Source organism: Fukomys damarensis, unplaced genomic scaffold (genome assembly GCF_012274545.1).
Source record: "Fukomys damarensis isolate Sample0158 unplaced genomic scaffold, DMR_v1.0_HiC HiC_scaffold_27, whole genome shotgun sequence".
In the NCBI taxonomy this organism is placed as follows: domain Eukaryota; kingdom Metazoa; phylum Chordata; class Mammalia; order Rodentia; family Bathyergidae; genus Fukomys; species Fukomys damarensis.
In genome coordinates this window covers 42166415-42183953 of record NW_022900939.1, presented here as the reverse complement: position 1 = coordinate 42183953, position 17539 = coordinate 42166415, and the positions used below count along the sequence as shown (strand labels likewise).

At 40.5% G+C, this 17539-nt stretch overlaps 1 protein-coding gene across 2 annotated transcripts in view; it reads left to right on the top strand.

Annotated features, from left to right (window-relative positions):
* The window catches only part of Adgrb3 (adhesion G protein-coupled receptor B3), a 665862-nt gene that overhangs the window by 297407 nt on the left and 350916 nt on the right, over positions 1–17539 (top strand). For both annotated transcript variants that reach the window (XM_010617866.3, XM_010617865.3), the window contains exons 7-8: positions 5273–5374; positions 5742–5848. In XM_010617866.3, the coding sequence (XP_010616168.1) occupies positions 5273–5374; positions 5742–5848 (209 nt within the window). The remainder of the gene's footprint in view (positions 1–5272; positions 5375–5741; positions 5849–17539) is intronic.

Here is a 17539-nt window from a genome sequence, read left to right as displayed (position 1 = left end):
GGGGGCAGTGTCGCGTAGAGAGGAGAAGTCCTGGAGGTGAAGAGCTGTGTGCCAGCCCGAGCGGAAAGTGTAGATACCCGTGGTGCACACTGGTTTTCCGTGACTTTAAATCGAGAACGACTAGAAGCCACAGCAACAGCAACAGGTTTTATGAAATACAGTTCAAATTTTAACGACGGAACTGAGGAAAATTTGAGTCCCGAAAGCATTGGAAATGGACTGCAAAGGCAGCTGAAATGAGATTTGAAAGCACCTGAGAAGATAACGGGAAAAATGAACGCAACTGGGACGTGGAGATGGGGCAGGAAAGAGGAACCGAATTAGTGCTGTTACGAGCTATTGCTGTATCGCTACTAAGAAGAACTTAGTCATTTCGTGTAGAATTCATTTGTGTGGTAAGCTGTTCCTGGTGTGTTTTGTAAGCTTTAATTCTAATTCTTATTTTAAAAATATTCTGTAACAGCTTTTGGTAAAATATGTAGAAAGAATTACCTATTATAACAGTGCCCCAAATGGTAGTGATTTATATTTAAAGACACATTAATTAAAATCAAATGAAATTTTTAATTCAGTCCTCAGCCCCACTCACCCATTTCTATAATGCGATTGCCACATTAGACCCTGAAAGCAGGGGTCATTTCCACCATTACAAGCACCACTAGCAGACCACGTTGGTCTCTTACATTGTTTGCTCAGTAAAAGTGATTTATTGAAAAACACATTTTGAACACCCACTAAATGCTAAAACCCTGGGAGTTCATTATAGCAGACTAAAAAGAAATAAACCTCTGGGAATTGTGGAGGTTTCTACATACGACCGGAACTTTTCAGCCCGTTTTAAGAAGCACTGTAGTTGTGTCTATTCAGTAACTGGGGCATTGAGAATGGCTTCTTAGAGAATGCATGCATAAGCTGTCTTTCAAGATAAACAGAAGTTTTGCTTTCAAAATGAGAGAAAGGACTCTTTAAGTAGAAGGCACGGCATTTGCAGAGGGAGCGCAGCACCCGTCAGTGTGGCAGTTTGGGGCCTGCGTCTGCCGGCCTCTGTGTCTGGCACCTTGTGGCCTGTGTGGGCCGCCCAAGGGTAGACTTAGCAGGGAGGCTCCTTTCATCCTGGGGAGCGTAGCTGTCTTTGTCCTGCCAAAGACGGACAACCGTGAAAGGGTTTTCAACAGCAAGTTCTGGGATTAAACTTCATTTTACAGCTTTCTTGTGTCCAAGCATAAAAATAGGGTGAAAGAGAAACATTGCATTACTTTTACCTCGTTCTCAGCTCAGAGACAGACCTCACACGGTGTCGAGGTCCTCCCGCTGTCTCCTGCATCCTCCCCAGCACTGCTAGCTCTCGCCATCTGCTCTGCCGTGGCAGGCAAGGCGACCTTCTGAAAGCTCAGATCTTCCTGGATTGGACACCCGCGGAGGCTGTCTTTAGCCACGGGACCCTCCAGGCCATCATAGCGGAGTTGGGAAACCCTCAGGAGTGCGGGGGGTGCCGAGAGCCCATTCAGCATGGCTGGGAGCTGCCTGGAGGGGTCAAGTCCGGAATGCCGCTGGACGCTTGGCCGTGCCAGCCTCACCCCCGAGAACGACGTGGGACCTGAAGACCGGTTTACAGCTGAAGGCCGAGGTCAGGGGTCCGGTGTCGCCTCACTTTCCCAAGCGAGTCTGAGTCGTTCTCCCCGCAGCTCCGCTGTTTCCCAGCCTGCGTCTGTTTCTGCCGCTCCCTTCTGCAGCAGTCGTGGACAGCGCTCTGCAGCTGTGCAGCAGCCCCAGCCCCACGCATTTTGCGGTGCTCATTTCTCAGTGCTCACACGATCATTCGTTCATTATGTAGTTAGCAGCTTCCGTGTGGCAGACGCACAGGTACTTCGTTGTAGGCGCTGCAGAGACGAGGAGAACTGAGGGCTCGGACTTCTCACGGCGAAGCGAAGGGAGGAAAGAGCACGCAGGCCGAGGCTCTAGAGCAGGCGCCGCGCCTCCTCCTGGGGGCAGAACGCCAGCTTCACCAGTGCGGACACTGGGTGCACTGCTTCGCTGTTCTGGGCCTTGCGTCCTGCGATTCCTGGCGCTTGTCTGTTGCTCTGTGAAGTCCCTTTCACCGTCTTGTCCTGTAAATGGATGCTTCATAAAAACAACACAGAGATGAGCACGCTCGACTTATATATGACACACTGCAAGTGGCATTGTTGCTTCTGGTTGAAGAGATAAAAACATCTTTGACCTTTATTTTTAAATCTCAGTAATACTTTTAAGACGGTGTTGCATTTTTGAACATCACTGCATTGTATCGCATTCTACCACGTTAAGAATATTGGAGAGGTTTTTGATGTTCTTTCTTTGTGAAAGCTGCTTTTTAAAAAATGTGTTTATTGGTACATTTTAGATATACATATTGATCATGTCCATACAGGGAATTTGTGCCTGTACATAATATATCTTTTTTTTTCTTTTTTTCCCATTCTCCTCCTCTCCCTTCAGCACTTCTATCCCTCCTTATTTATAAAACCTTTGCCTCCATTCTTCTTTTGTTCTCTTTTTCTTCTCCCCTCCTTCCTTTCCCCCTCGCCCCTCCCGTGTTCCTCTCCCATTTGAACATTTTCTTCTGACTTCCCAATATCTATTATACATGTTGGTCCTTATTCTTTACCTTTTCCATTTCTCACAACAGAGAAACAATGCTATATCTGAAGATCTGTATCCAATTTATTTCCTTTAAGAATATTATCTCAAGGAGCATCCATTTACCAAGAAAGGTCTCATGCTTATCCTTCTTTATGGCAGAGTAGTACTCCATTGCATTTTTTAAAAAAATCTTCTTTGGCCTGAGATTTGGCTCAGTGGTTCAGCCGCCTGCCTGGTAAGTGCAAGGGCCCGAGTTCCTTCCCCTGGTTTAAAAAAAAAAATCATTTACCTGTTCATCCATTGATGGGCATCTGGGCTGTTTCCAAGATTTAAATATTACAAGTTGTGCTGCTGTAAACGTGTGCATATATCACTGTGTTGTGATGCTTTTAATTCTTCTGTGAAGATAACCAAAAGGGGAATATAACCTCTGATTTTAGATTTTTGAGGTATCTCCTTACTGATTTCCACAGTGGCTGCACCAGTCTGCACTCCCACCAACAATGAGGAAGGGTTCCTCTTTCCGTACAGCCCTGCCAGCATTTGTTATTGGTTGTTTTCTTGATAGCAGCCATTCTTTCTGGAGTGAGGTGAATCTCAGCGTTGTTTTAATTTGCATTTCTGGTATGACCAGCACTGTTGAACACTGTTTCACCTATTTTTTTGCCATTTGTACTTCTTCATCTGAGAAGTATGTGTTCCTTTCAGATGCCCAGTTTTGCACTGAGTCTTTAAATTTGGAGGATCTTTTTTTTTTTAAAGTTCTTTGTATATTCTAGATATTAGTCCTTTTTCTGAGTAAGAGCTGGCAAATTTTTTTTCCCATTCTATGGGCTATCTCTTTACTTTGTTGGCTGTTTCTTTTGCTATGCAAAAGCTTTTTAATGAGATGATATCCCAGTTTTTGATAGTTTGTAATATTTCTTGTGTGCTCGGTGTTTTGTTCACAAAGTCTTTGCCTACACTTACATCTTCAAGAGTTTTACCTATTCTCTCTTCCAGCAGAATTAGTGTTTCTGTTTTAAAATGTAGATCTTTAATCCAGTCCATTTTAGTTTTGTGCATGGTAAGGATATAAGTCTAGATTCAGTCTTCGAAGTGTGGAAAGCTGGTTTTCCCAGCATCATTTATTAAAGATGCTGTCTTCTTCCAGTGAAGGTGTTTGATCCCTTTGTCAAAAATAGGGTGGCTGAATGTTTGGAGTTGTTTCTGCATTTTCTAATCTGTTCCACTGATCCATTGATCCTTGGGTCTGCTTTTTTGTTTGTTGTTGTTTTTTATTTTTATTTATTTATTTATTTATTTATTTATTTATTTGCCAGTACTGTATTATTTTTATCATGGTAGTTTCATAATACAATTTCAAGTTAGAATTTGTTCTACCCCTGACTTCCCTTTGTTGCCTAGAATTGTTTTTGCTATTCTAGGTCTCTTCCGATTCCAAATGAATTTTAGGATTGTTTTCTCTATTTTTTGCTATTAAATTGTTCAGGGTTTTTATGTCTTCTTGGTTCAGTTTTGGTAATTTGTGTGTGTCTAAAAATCTAACCATTTCTTCAAAATTTTCCAATTTGTTGGAGTACGATTTTTCAGAATAGTTTCGTTTTCTGGATTTTGTCATTGTGTCCATTGTGACCTCATCTTTTTATTTCTAGTTACATTGATGTGCATCTTTTCTCTCTTTTGGCAAGATTGGCCAATGGTTTATCTATTTTACTGTTTCAAAATATCAGATCTTTGATTCACTGATTCTTTGTATTGATTTTTTTAAGTCTTATTTTTATTAATTCCCACTCTGACGTTTATGAGTTCCCTCCTTAAGCCAAGTTTGGATTTGGATTGTTGTTTTGTAGTATCTTGAGTTTTATCATTAAGTTCTTTGAGCTCACCCTGTGTCATTGACTGCAATAAAGTCTCCCTCTTAGGACTGCTTTCATTGTGCCCTATAGGTTCTGCTGTGTTGTACTGGCATTTTTTGTTTGACTGTTTAGAAATATATTATTAAATTTCCAGGTGTTTATAATTTTTTTGCAGTTTCATCTGTGATTAATTTCTAGGTTCAGTGCATAGTGATCTGACAGTATATACTGTGAGACTTTTAATCTCTTCTGTCTTTTGAAGCTGGCTTTATGGACTAGTACACGGTCTGTTTCGGAGAAAGCTCCTTGTGCTGCTTTGCTGAGAAGCATGGACATTCTGATGATGTAGGGTAGAGCACTCTGGAGACATTTATGAAGCTCGTTGGTTTAGGGTTGTGCTTCAATTCAGGTATTTCTTTTTTGACCTTTTTGTTTGGTTGACCTGTCTTTTTCTGATTGTGGGTACACAGGCCACTCACTGTGATTGTGTTGGTGTTTAATATTTTCTGCTCAGCAGGGTTTGTTTAATAAAGTTAGGTGCTCCATCCAGTATTGAGCGCATATACAAGAGACTTTTTCCAGAAACCTGCACATAAACCGTTAAAAAAACAATTATTTTGCAGATAGAGAGATGGAAGTTCGTGGGTTTTCATTTATGAATACATCTCTCACATTTCAGCGAGTGCTATACTTTGAGGAAAATGAAAGCTCTCCGCATTTGAGCATTGTGGGTTTTTTTTCTTTTTTAATAAACACTGCTGACATTCAGGTCTCTCTGTTTTAAATTGCAGCACCTTATGAAATATGCCCGGAGGATTTCCTGATGTCCATGGTGTGGAAAAGGACCCCAGCAGGTGACCTGGCATTCAATCAGTGCCCACCGAATGCCACAGGTACAGTAGGATGCCAGCCCAGCCCACACGCTGATCGCCATCCGGGAGCAACAAACCGTATTTGCTTATGAAATCATGCTTTTTGCTTTTACCCACAAATATCTCTGTCCGCTAAGCAATTCCTGAAACAATTTTAATAAAGTGCTTCCTAAATGGAGCCTGCGAAGACCCAGAAAAATGTTACTACAAAGATTTCTCCAGATGATTCATATGCATTATAAAAATAATCACAATGACAGCTTCATGTGCAGTTTTTTTTAAAAAAACAAAAACAAATGCACCCACCAGCGTTTAGCCTGCTTCCGGGTGACAGGACACCCTGATGCACCGAGTTTCACAGCTTCTCTCTGTTCTTTGTGACACGCAGGTACCACTAGCCGACGCTGCTCCCTCAGTCTTCATGGAGTGGCCTTCTGGGAAGAGCCCAGCTTCGCAAGATGCATCTCCAGCGAGTACAGACACTTGCAGCATTCAGTAGGTGCAAAGGCAGCTTTAGTACTTGCTCTGTTTATTTTTGCTAACGATCACTGTGTGAGAATTTAACCTTCTGGGGTACTATCAAATCAGTAAAGCCACTGAAAAAAATGCCTGAGGAAAAAGAGATGTAATGCAAAGCTAATTTCTTAAGCTGTTTTGTTCCTTGGTCTTTGGTTTTTATGGATCCTGCCTGTGAGGTAAAGAATATCTTGTCCAGTGGGGGAAAGCCCTGTGCAAATTCTGTTAGTTTTATCTGTAAGAGGTAGATTTCATATCATGATTGGATCGAGTATGTACCAATGCTACATAAGACATGTTACAAAATCCCATACCTTTAAAAATTACATACTTTAGCTATTCAGTAGCAGAGAAATGACAAAGTACTGTCATTTAGTTACCAAACTTCACACTGTTGTTTGAGATAAAGATGTGAAAAAAGACAATGTCCTTGCACTAGAAAAACTTAGTTGCAGAAGAGAGGTCTTTGCCGTACTTTCCGAAAGTTGCCCCTGTTGCCCTACATGTAATTTCATTATTCATAGAGTAGAACCTACAAATATTCTGAGCAGAATGATGTTTTGCGCGGTATTTTACATGGCACTGTCATTGCCGGAAAAGGTTGTAGTGTCAGATTGACAATCGGAAGGGCCTCGACTGGAGGTGGTGGAAACAGTGTGAGGCACAAAACAAAATATAAGCATGAGCCGAAAATGTTGGACATTAGCATGACTAGAGCTTACTTTAGACCTTCTTGTTGTACGTATGCTTTCTTCTGATATTACTACGGTCCACCAAAATATACATATTTTTAAAAACCCTGAAGAATATTCTTGCTTGTGTGTGAAAAGTAGCAGTAATGACCCTTATGAGTTACAGATATGAGTGCTTATTTAGCAGAAGAACAAAGGCACATTTTATAACGTTGAAAAGCAAATCTAGTACATATATTTATATGCAAACCATTAATTGAACTGTTGAGTAAGCTACATAGTCTAATTTCTTTACAGACACACACACATCAGTAAGTGACTGAACACACATAGCTTTATTTATATAAAGTACTTTTTTATATGTGAATATATATTTACATATGGAATTTATATTTATATAAAATAAAAATTATATATTCACATATCTAAAAATATATATACCAAATAATCATGAGCTCATTTACTGATTTGGTATGTAAAGGTGTTAGATAACAATTGATTTTTCAGATATTTTTAAGATACTTATTTGGCTATATAGATATAAATATGTATAGATAGGGTTAGGGATTAGTTCAGTGGTTCCAGCACCTGTCTCACAAGCACAAGGTCCCCAGTTCGAAATCCATGCCAAAGGGAAAAAAAATACGTATAGACATATATACACATAATGAAAAGATAATGTACAACATAAGAGTATGAAATTTAGGGGCTGGTGATTTAGCTCAGTGGCATGGTTCCTGCCTTGCAAATGCAAGGTCCTGAGTTTGATCCCTGGTACCAACAAAAAAATCCAAAAAGAATATGAAATTTAAAACTTCATTAATATCTGTCAATAACTTGGAATATTATATTTTGGAATTATATACCAGAAAAGCTTTCTTATGAATTTAATTTTAATGGATTTTTTCCCTAATGTTAGACATTAGACTTTTTGAAACATTCACTTTATTAGTACATTTTAGGTACGCATTCCGATCACATTCGTCCCTGAGAATTTATGCCTGTACGTGGTGTATTTCCGGTGTTTTTTTCCCTTTCCCCTTTGCTCCCTCCACCCCTCCACCGCTCCCTGATTACAAAGACTTTGTTTCTATGTTTTCTTCCTTATATCTTTTCTTTTCCTTTTTCTTTCCTTCCTCCCCCTACTTCCCCTTCCCCTATGAACCTTTGCTTCCTATTTCACATTAACTTTTAAACATTTTGGTCCTCATTTCCACTTTCAGTTTCTCACACCAGAGGGACAATTTGGTATTTACATGTGTCTTATTTATTTCACTTAAGAGTATGGCCTCAAAGACTTTTTTAACCTATTTAATCTATATTCAAGTCTTATTTAGTCATGGAGGTAGATTAAACAATGAGTCAATCTTTACAGAGTTATTAAGAATGAACGTCAGTTTTTGCAGAACACACTTACTTTCCAAGTGCCATGCCTTGCACGGAAATATGAAATTAGTTTGCATTCTGTGAGTGTGGGCTTGTCTGACAGTGGAAAGAGATGCACTCTGGAGTACAAGAAATGAAACCTCAAATTGTGAATCTTCTAAAATTAATTCAGTGGATAAAGTAACAACCAATGCACATATGCCCTTGTTGACTTTGAAACAAAACTCAGGTTCACGATCTTAGAAAATACAAAGCATATGCAAAGAGTGATTGAAAGATGAGATGAATGTTCACATTTTTTAAAAAAACACTACCTTAAAAGGTATGTTGCCAAGAAAGATAGGGTAAGCATATTGGAAGCAAGGGAGGGCGGGTGTTTTAAAAGGGATTGATGGTGGTGTGGCTTTTAGTGTAATAATTTGTAAATGCATAGTCGCCATCCACTTTGATTACCCCTCCTTGATAAAATGTTCACAGCCGTTTCTGTGAGATGGAAACTTTGCGGTGTGTCCTCATCCACCTTACTGGCCAGATCTGGCACCCTGTGACTTCTGGCTCTTCCTCCAAGTCAAAATGACCACAGAAGGTAATGTTTTCAATTGACTGAGCCACACAGGCAGCCACAATGACACAACTAAAGACACTCCCTAAAGAATAATTCCAGACCTGTTTCTGGAAGTGGCAGGGATCCTGGGAGAAGTCTGTTGCCGCCAGGGGGAGGATTTAAGGGGCTTGTGGCAACATCTGTGGTAAGTTTTATTACATTAAACATTTGCCACATTTCTGAGCGTCCTTCGTATCTACTCGACTTATATAAAGTGTCAAGCACTTGTGAGAAACTTTCATAATTTCAATGCCAGGAATCTCCAAGGTGGAGATTTTTGCCCTGGTTTGCATAGAAAGAAACCGAGGTCTACAGGGAGAAATCCACGTGAGTGAAGGAAACAGGGAGAATGGCCCGTGAGCACCAGTGTTCAGAAGCCTTTCTGTGGCTCACACAGCCTCTTGAGCTTCGGATTTGAAACCATCTACTCTAGACTCTTGTGTGGGCACAGGATTTGTGGTTTATGTCCTCGGGAAAAACCATTATTTCACTCCACTGTAAGTTTACTGTTTACAGAATAGAAGCGGCATCTTCAGTCACTATTTGCAAATGACACAGGGCTTTGTAACTAGGAATGATTAATGTCTGTGTGTACTGAAAACTGGAGCTTAAAAAGTGCTCTCAGAATAAAATTGTAGACTTCGCATATTATAACCTGACTGCCTTTGGAGAAATATCGGTAAATTACATGAGTAGATAGGGAAGAAAGAAGGCGATAATGAGATGCACAGGGAGAGGGGGAGGATATGGGTATTGTCAGTTTGTGACTCAGGAAGTGTGTTTACGTGCACGTACAGAAATACTCACGTACGTGTGCCCGCTCGTGCTCACAGATCTAGTGCTAGCCTAAAATCACGTTCTCCTCCTTTACCTGCTCAGAGAAACACAGGTCAGTGAGTGCGTGTAAGGTGTGGACCTCACACATCAGCCCGCCTTCTGCACTCTCCAAGTCCCCTGGAGACGCATGTGGGCTCGGCTTCCCTGCATGGTCCTGCTCTGGTGCCTCCCTTCCCTGAGCCATCCAGGCTGTGTCTCGCTGGCGAGGACAGGCAGGGTTGCGACAAAACACTGGAGACTCGCGGATCCTGCCTTACTCTGGAGTCGGCCTGTTTTCCTCTAGTAGAGTTTACCACTTCAATACTTAATACTTGAGGAATTTTATTTTACACCTGTATATTCATAAAGCTCATTACATTACAGTTAACAGTTTACAATCTACTGAAGGGAATCATATAAAATAATTAGATCTGGTTTTTTCTAGCCATCTACATGTAGATTACAAATATCTACATGCACACATAGATACAGTATATGTTATGCCTATTTGTAAATATATAGCAATAGAGAAAGTTCAGCCTTCAATTACTGTGTTCTACAAACTCTCAGTTACAAGCCAGTTGAGGTAAACACAAATGGAGTCACTAGTCAATTTAAAGTATAAAATCAATAGTCTGGCATACTGAACATGCAGGCTGAATAATTTGAAGATAAGAACTGTGTATTATAAATGTTTGTACACTGAGTGACTGCCTCGCTTCTAATCGGACGCAGAGTACTGGCAGCTGGTGAGTTCCACGATGTTGATATACTAGCCTTATTACTCAGGAGTTTTAACTATATGAAATTAATAAGTCCTGTTCCTTATGGACAATCTCCCCAGCCCCAAAATAGCTAGAAATACGGAGTGATTAATGACACCAGGTTATAAAATTAGTGGTCACTGAAGAATAATTTCAATAGAATAATACCTGTAAAATTTGTTTACAAACCCTAGAAGAACAAAGTTAAAACATTGTGATTCAAATATTTTTTTAAAAGATGACCAATGCATGCACAGAGTTAAATGTCGAGAATGTAGGAACAAAGTACTGAATATAGTAGCACCATTCGAAATTTCATATTTTTCTGTATGTTAAGGTTTCATCTGATACCCTGAGGTATTGTTTTGAATTGTAGACCCACTAAGGTAATGATTTCAGACTTTACTGAGAAAAAGGCAAAGAGTCAAATGAAGAATAGAGTTTCTTATGGCTTATAAAGTTATTTCAAGAAAATATGGAATGCTGTGGTGAAGCAGACCAGCCACCTGTCAAGCAAATAGAGCCATTTTATCACTGGTCACTTAGACAAAAACAGGCCCCTCTGACACACACGCACACACACCCTACTGGAGAAACAGGCTGCTTAGAACTGGCAGAAGATTTGCCCTTATGAGGACACAGGTCTTAAGGCAAAAGGGGTGTCACCAAGTACACCAGTGCTAAAAATACTTTTTCCGGAGGTCCCCACCATACAGAGTTAGAAGACAGTTAGGTATAACACGTTCTCTTTGAAGATGCTGTTCCCTAAAGACTGTTTCTGTTTTTCAAGTCTTCCTTAAAGGAACCAGTGTAGATGCCGGAGTGACAATCTATGATGGCCCTGAAAGACTTCCAGTAAGAGATGTTTGACAGGTTGAATCTTGGTTTATGGGCTTTGTTTCTCCTCTCCATTTCTTGGTGGATTTTTAGAAGAGGGTTGGGGAGACAGACACAGGAGATAGAGAAGGAGATTGAGAAGAACAGGCAAAAGTTTGCTTTAGTCTTCCTCACGTTCTACCTCCCTGGTGAATCTGCCTCCGTTGTTACACAGGTGTCACACCTTCCTGCCCACTCTACCACTGTACAGATCTTCAGCACATTGCCTGTGAAGGATATTATAGTTTTATTATCCAAGCTTATTTAAAAGAAAAAAGCAACCATGATAGTTTTTCTTTAGAACAGATATTTATGAAGCCAAAAAGCATGCACGTCTTACTGTTTTTTTTGGTGAATACCAGAACTAATGCTAGGATCCCAGTTGGAGAACAAATACACGGTTTTAATTTTCAAATATCCAGGAATTAAGTGGGGAATGAATGAGCCTGAGACATAGGAGTTCCCTGTTCCACAGATTTTGTAGCATAGCACAGTAAAACTGGGGTGTGGTACCGCACGCCTGTATTCCCAGCTCTTGAGAGGCTGAAGCAGGAAGATCACAGACAGTTCAAGGCCAGCCTGCACTTTGCAGAAAGTGAGACCCTGTCTCAGAAGAAAAGAAAAGTACATGGCAAATGCCAGGGAGATCACAGGGAGACTAGGTGAGTGGTTTTTTAGTTCTGACTGTGCATTAGAACCACAGAGGGGTTCTTGTGGTCAGTCCGACCGTCACTCACCCTGAGGGATGGTCCATTCTGATTGCCCTGTTGGTGTGGTGTCCATGGGCATGCACATTTACTTCTACAGCCCTCGCGACTAAAGCTTTGACACCCTGCCTGGAGCCGAACTCCTCAGGTGTGCCAGAGCTCTCCCCAGAACTCAGAGGGTCAGTGCAGAGCCGAAGGGCGGCAACTGAAAGGCCAGGGCTTCCCCAAGGATGGACAGAAGCCTCTTCGTTTTATTTGGAACCACATGCTAATGTTTTGGGATCTAAGTTTAAGTATTTCAATCTTGCATGCTTTAGAGAGAATTCCACTGTATCCTTCAGATACAGCTCGGTGGTCCAGGTCTCTGCCCACACACACACACATACACACACACACACACACACACACACACACAAGAAAATGGACAAAGATGGGAAAATTACACCTCTGCAGTTGAGAAGTCTTCATCCCAACTCCTCTTCTTCCTACACGGGTAAAATGCTCCGTAGAATAGTGGAGCCTTGCAATTTCCCAGTATCTATCTCTGGATCCCTGAGTAACCAACAGTAGTTTTTCTGTCAGCCCCAGAAGTCTTCTGACTGAGCAACACTTACACTCGATTTCTTGGAAACTTTAATCTTCCAAGGATCAGGAAGAAACAGTGAAACCTGGCTGAAATACTTGGCTTACCTCAGAAAAGGTCTCCGCTCCCTAGATATTTAGTTTATCTCATCCTCACCACTTCAGCATCTCCTTGATACCCTAAAAAGTGTGGTTTGTGTAACTTGTGTGGGTTTTTTTTTAATATGGAGGCAAAAGCATTGGTTCTTCATATGAATTAGAATTCCAAACTAGGAAATTTCAATTATATTATAAAAAAGAAAAATCTTTAGGCACTTGTGATTGTGTTTTCTGGAGAATTTTAATGAATTGTTTTATACACACATGTAAATGGCCTCTAGTAGTTGTACTGAGCTTTCCTTTTTTTTTTTTAATCACCTGATATATCACTGATTATATCCATAAAAGCCTAAGAGTGTTTAAGCTCATCTCAGAGTATGGAATTATTGTGACTTGTACAAGAAACAATGTGGCCAGTTTTAGGTGTTTGAAATTTACTGAGTTGAAGCTTAGTCACGGCTGATTTAATGAACTATAATATAAATGTACAGAGAATTATGTCTAGGCTAATACCAAAGGAAAGATATCACAAAGGAAAATATACTGTGTTATTTAACCTTTAATTATCCATCTATTATCTGCCTCCTTTGTCATTCTACGTTTAGTCACTGAACAGTAAGTGTGTAAGAAGCACAGGGAACAGACCTGCAACATAAATGCAGCACTCAACCAATAACCAATAACATAGGATAAGAGGTAAAATAATTATAAACTAGAATAGCTGAAGGAAATTAATAAGGTTCTAACATAGGAAATGGTGTTTGGGGGAGATGTTAGATTTAAAGAAAGTATGGGGGAGGCCTCTGTGAGGAGAGGACATCTGACCTGTGTCCTGAAACACAGTGAGTCTGGACCCGGGGGAGGAGGAGGATGCGCCACCTCCCGTGTGGGCGGACACGAGGGAAGACCTTCGGCTTCCGAAGAAGCCAAGGAGAAAGCGCCAGCGGAACCTGGAGAGCCAGGAAGGAAACGTAGTTCTGTGCCTTCAGCCTCTGATACGTGATAGAACTGTATTCCTAGCACAGTGGACCGCCTCCGCCTAAGAGCGATGCGATTAGGTCACCTTGAAGAGAGTTTCGTGGCTGTGCCCTGTGGCTGCTCGACTAACCGGCTGCTGTGAGGCCAGCTGCAGTAATCCAGAGAGGAATAATGGTGCTTTTGGAGGATATTGATGTCTCTTTCTGAGGGAGAAAGGCAGGACGATCAGGAATAATTTGAGACTGGTGGGATTAGAGGCTGACAGAGGTTTTTACTAAGTATTGAGAGAGAAATTGGATGTGGGAGTCAGAAACTCAGATGTCAACGCCTGGCAGGAAAGAATTTTGTAAGTCCTCAGCATGAAGAAGAGTAGAAGAGGGCTGGGGATTTAGCTAAGGGGTGCCACTGCCTGCCTTGCAAGCACGAGGTTCTAAGTTTGATCCCCCATGCCAAAAAAACAAAAACAGAAGAGGAGGTGAGGGAAGCTTGTGTGTGAATCCTTATCTAGAATTTGTGACTGGCAGCAGAGGAAGGAGATAGCGATTAAAACAGCAGATGTAAGTTCCCAAGAGGTTTTCTGTGTTGCTTTTTTTTTTTTTTTTTTTTTTTTTTTGGCTTTAAGTGGGAAATGTTGCAACGATCTTGCATGTGAAAAGAAATGATGCACTAGAATGAGAAACAGTAAAAATTTAGAAAGAAAACAAAAACTTAGACAAAATTCAAGGAGGGAAGAGGATCTGAGATCTATAGACGACCAGGAAGGTGACTGCAGGGAATCAGACTTAGCAGGCGAAGTTGGGGCTCTTTCATTCAATGGACTCCCTCTTCCCCATCAAATGCGAAGAGGTAAAAGCGAGGATTTAGGAAGAGACAAAGATCTATGGAACAGAAATCTCCAGGAAGCTGAACATAAGTCTCTTGGAGAGAGGGAACAGAGTAATCAGGGTGCACTGAGTACAGCTGCGCTCTGAGATAACGAATTTCCAGCTCAGTTAGTTGGCACACTTGTGATTTTTCTCCAGCAGTGCTGAGGGAAGTGCACAGAAGGCGTTCTGAGGACCACAAGCATCAGTTGGAGTCATTATTTTGACACACTCCTCTTGAACTCATAGGAACTTAAACTGTGAGTTGCACTATGGTAGATTCTATCTAGGGTTGAAGTGTCGGTGGCCGGGTATGTGGGAGGCGAAGTGGCATAGAAGCAAAGTGACCATTACTCCTCCCGCTGCGATCCATAAGGGCATAGCACAGGAGGTGGTGTTTGATACTCCTCTTCTGGGCACATGGATGACTGTACTCGAGATGTGTGCACACTTCGCTGTGCGTGTGTGGTTCTGGGCAGCTGAGTATGTCTGGCCGAGGATATCATTCCTGTGTGCAGGGATTTGTCCTCCATCACCTTGGGCTACTGAGTGCAGGACAGTTCTGGGCTAAATATGCCTGATGATGATGTCCATGATGAAAACAGCAATACTCCACCAATCATGGGTTCCATGTGCACTGTGAAAAATGACCCCTTCTTGTCCAGATGCTGAGATGTCCAGAGCTTTTTTTCTGCCACAGAATAACCTGCCCTATTCTGATTGGCGCACTGCCCTTACCACTGGAACCAGAAAACTCAAGTAATGAAAAGGAAGATGCAATAAACATTCAGTATTAACACTCTGCTTCCCAGTGAAGAGATTTCTAAAAGTTTGGGCTCCAGTCTGTGACTGTGACAATTGTTTAAAGTCATGGTATTTCTGTCTTGTGGCTCAAAATATTTGTGAGAACATCTAGGTTTGCTTGAAGGAAAACAATCTTACATACATCCTTGGGCTTGGATTGTACTTTTGCAAAATTTTAGCCAAATACTAAGTTAAAGCTATTCCAAGTTTCTACTATGTAAATATACTCTCATTCCTATTTTGGAAATTTCCAGGTTTTACACAATATGAATACAGTATATTTCTGACTCAGGATTTTTCATGACAGGATTTATTTTTATGACAAAATTTGCAAAATGTAACTTCAGGCCATGATTTTTTCCTCACTTTAGTGATTCCTGGAATGAGAGAGTGGGATATCCTATGCTTTTTTGGTCAGATCCTCTTGCTCTACAAACTCTTAAGTAAGTTCTATCTGATACACAACTGACAGGACAATTCTGAGCTAAATCTACCCCATCATGTGCCTGTAGAAAGAATCGTCTTTTCAAACTTAACTCCAAGCCCTAGAAAGACTCTGAAGATGAACAGAAGCTCTTTTTATGCAATATAGGGAAAACTAAGAAATATTCATGTGCAGAGCTAAAGGTATAGTAGATTTTCCATACAGGATAATCTCTGTCTTTCCCGAATACTACACGTACATATATAAATAAGGTAATACAATCATCAGGTGATGACTGGTCTTAGAGAATGGCAGAATTATGAGCTGAATTTAAAAATATGTATTTAGATCATGGCTTTAGGAAAAGAAGTTTTGTGTACAACTATCTGTTAATTGAAGCCACTCAGAACTGTGAGAACCTTTAATATACCTTACAGATGGACTGGAGGAGTTGCTGCTGAAAATGATATATAAATATATGATGTTTAAAGTGTGTCATTTGCTCAGAACAATTATGATAAATCTTTTTTTAGTATTCACACAATAGAAGCAGCTGTGGCTGGCAGTGGGAGGCATAAAATGAAAAGAATAAGGTTATTTCAGAAACACACCTACTCTTTCAACCATGACCCTTAGCACTTCTTTCTATAAAAAGAGCAAGGAGGCTTAATCCAGAACTATAAAAAAACAACCATTTTTAGATTTCCTTTTTTTTCCTCTCCACTGTTGATCTTGTCAACAGTATTAAATGTGAATGACACAAACTTTTAAGACTCATCTTTTGGAACAAAAATGCTCAGAGTGTTGCATTGTCAGTCGGTACAATCACTAGTATTGTAATTTTAAAAGGAAATATTCAATCTATAAAAACCTATCCAATATTCTTCAGTGACCGAATGAAGAAAAGTTAAAAAATTTCACCCAAGAGAATTCAGATTCTTGATGCAGCATTTGGAACTTTTCCCACTGCTTGAATAAAACTACATTCAATTCCTTTATAGATATTGATGATTGGCTTTTGGGGTCTTTACACATTATATTCTAAAGCAGCAACTGTTACTCAAATAGTTGGCAGTATCTTAACAATCTGCTAAGTTGCTTCCAGTCTTTTGCGTCTTAAATTCTTCCTTCCTGTGGGGGGAAAAAATTGTCTCCTTAAAACAAATATAACTGAGAATGACTTTAAATATTTGAGTATGTTGATGATTTCAGAAGTATTCTGTTAAACTGGAATTAAGCATGTGGTAACTAAGCATATGGACTGCATTAGGAATCGGACTGCCTTAGCTCAAATCTTGGTTCAGCCACTCTTGGAAAAGCTACCCAGTTCTGGGGAATGCAGCAAACCTCACTCAGCCTCTGCCCTTCATCTATAAATACAGAGAGTTATGCCACCTGTCTGATTACTTTAAAATCCCTGTCAGCTGCTTCCTGTGAAATACATTGTCTCTTGCTTTGTATATAGTAGGTACTGAGTAAATGCTGCAGCATTTTGTTGTCAGGACGGTCTACAGGTAGAAATTACACCACAATTTCCATAAACATTTGCCTGTTTATAGTAATGTATGTCCTCTATAAGCCAACTGAAATTCTCTCATTGCATATTTTTGTTTTCAGTGGTCACGAATTGCTGCTTTTACCTTGTCTGTTGTTGAGTGTGATCATTGCAGAAAGCAAAAGGAAAACTGTCTTTAGTTTCAGTTCCATTTAGCAAGCACTTTGAATATGCAACTTTATGAGGCAGATAATGTGTTAGACATTGTAGAGGAACTGAAGATAAATGTGTAGCTGTGAGTCCTTGAGGAGTTTATGGTACTGGTGGAATGGATAAGATAAGAATACAAGTACTGTACTAAAATAATAGAAGACATGCAAGATTATTTTTCTGAGGTTTGGAAGTAGAGATCATATCATGATCTCAGTTATCTGTACAGAATTCATGAAGGAGAAAGGAAAGATAACAATTTAACAAGAGAATTTGTGCAAAGCATTTAAAGTTTAGGAGAGAGTCAGGGAGTAAAAACAAGGCCTGTGGGGCTTCTCTAGGAAAAGGCTCACAGGCCAGACTGGTTTGC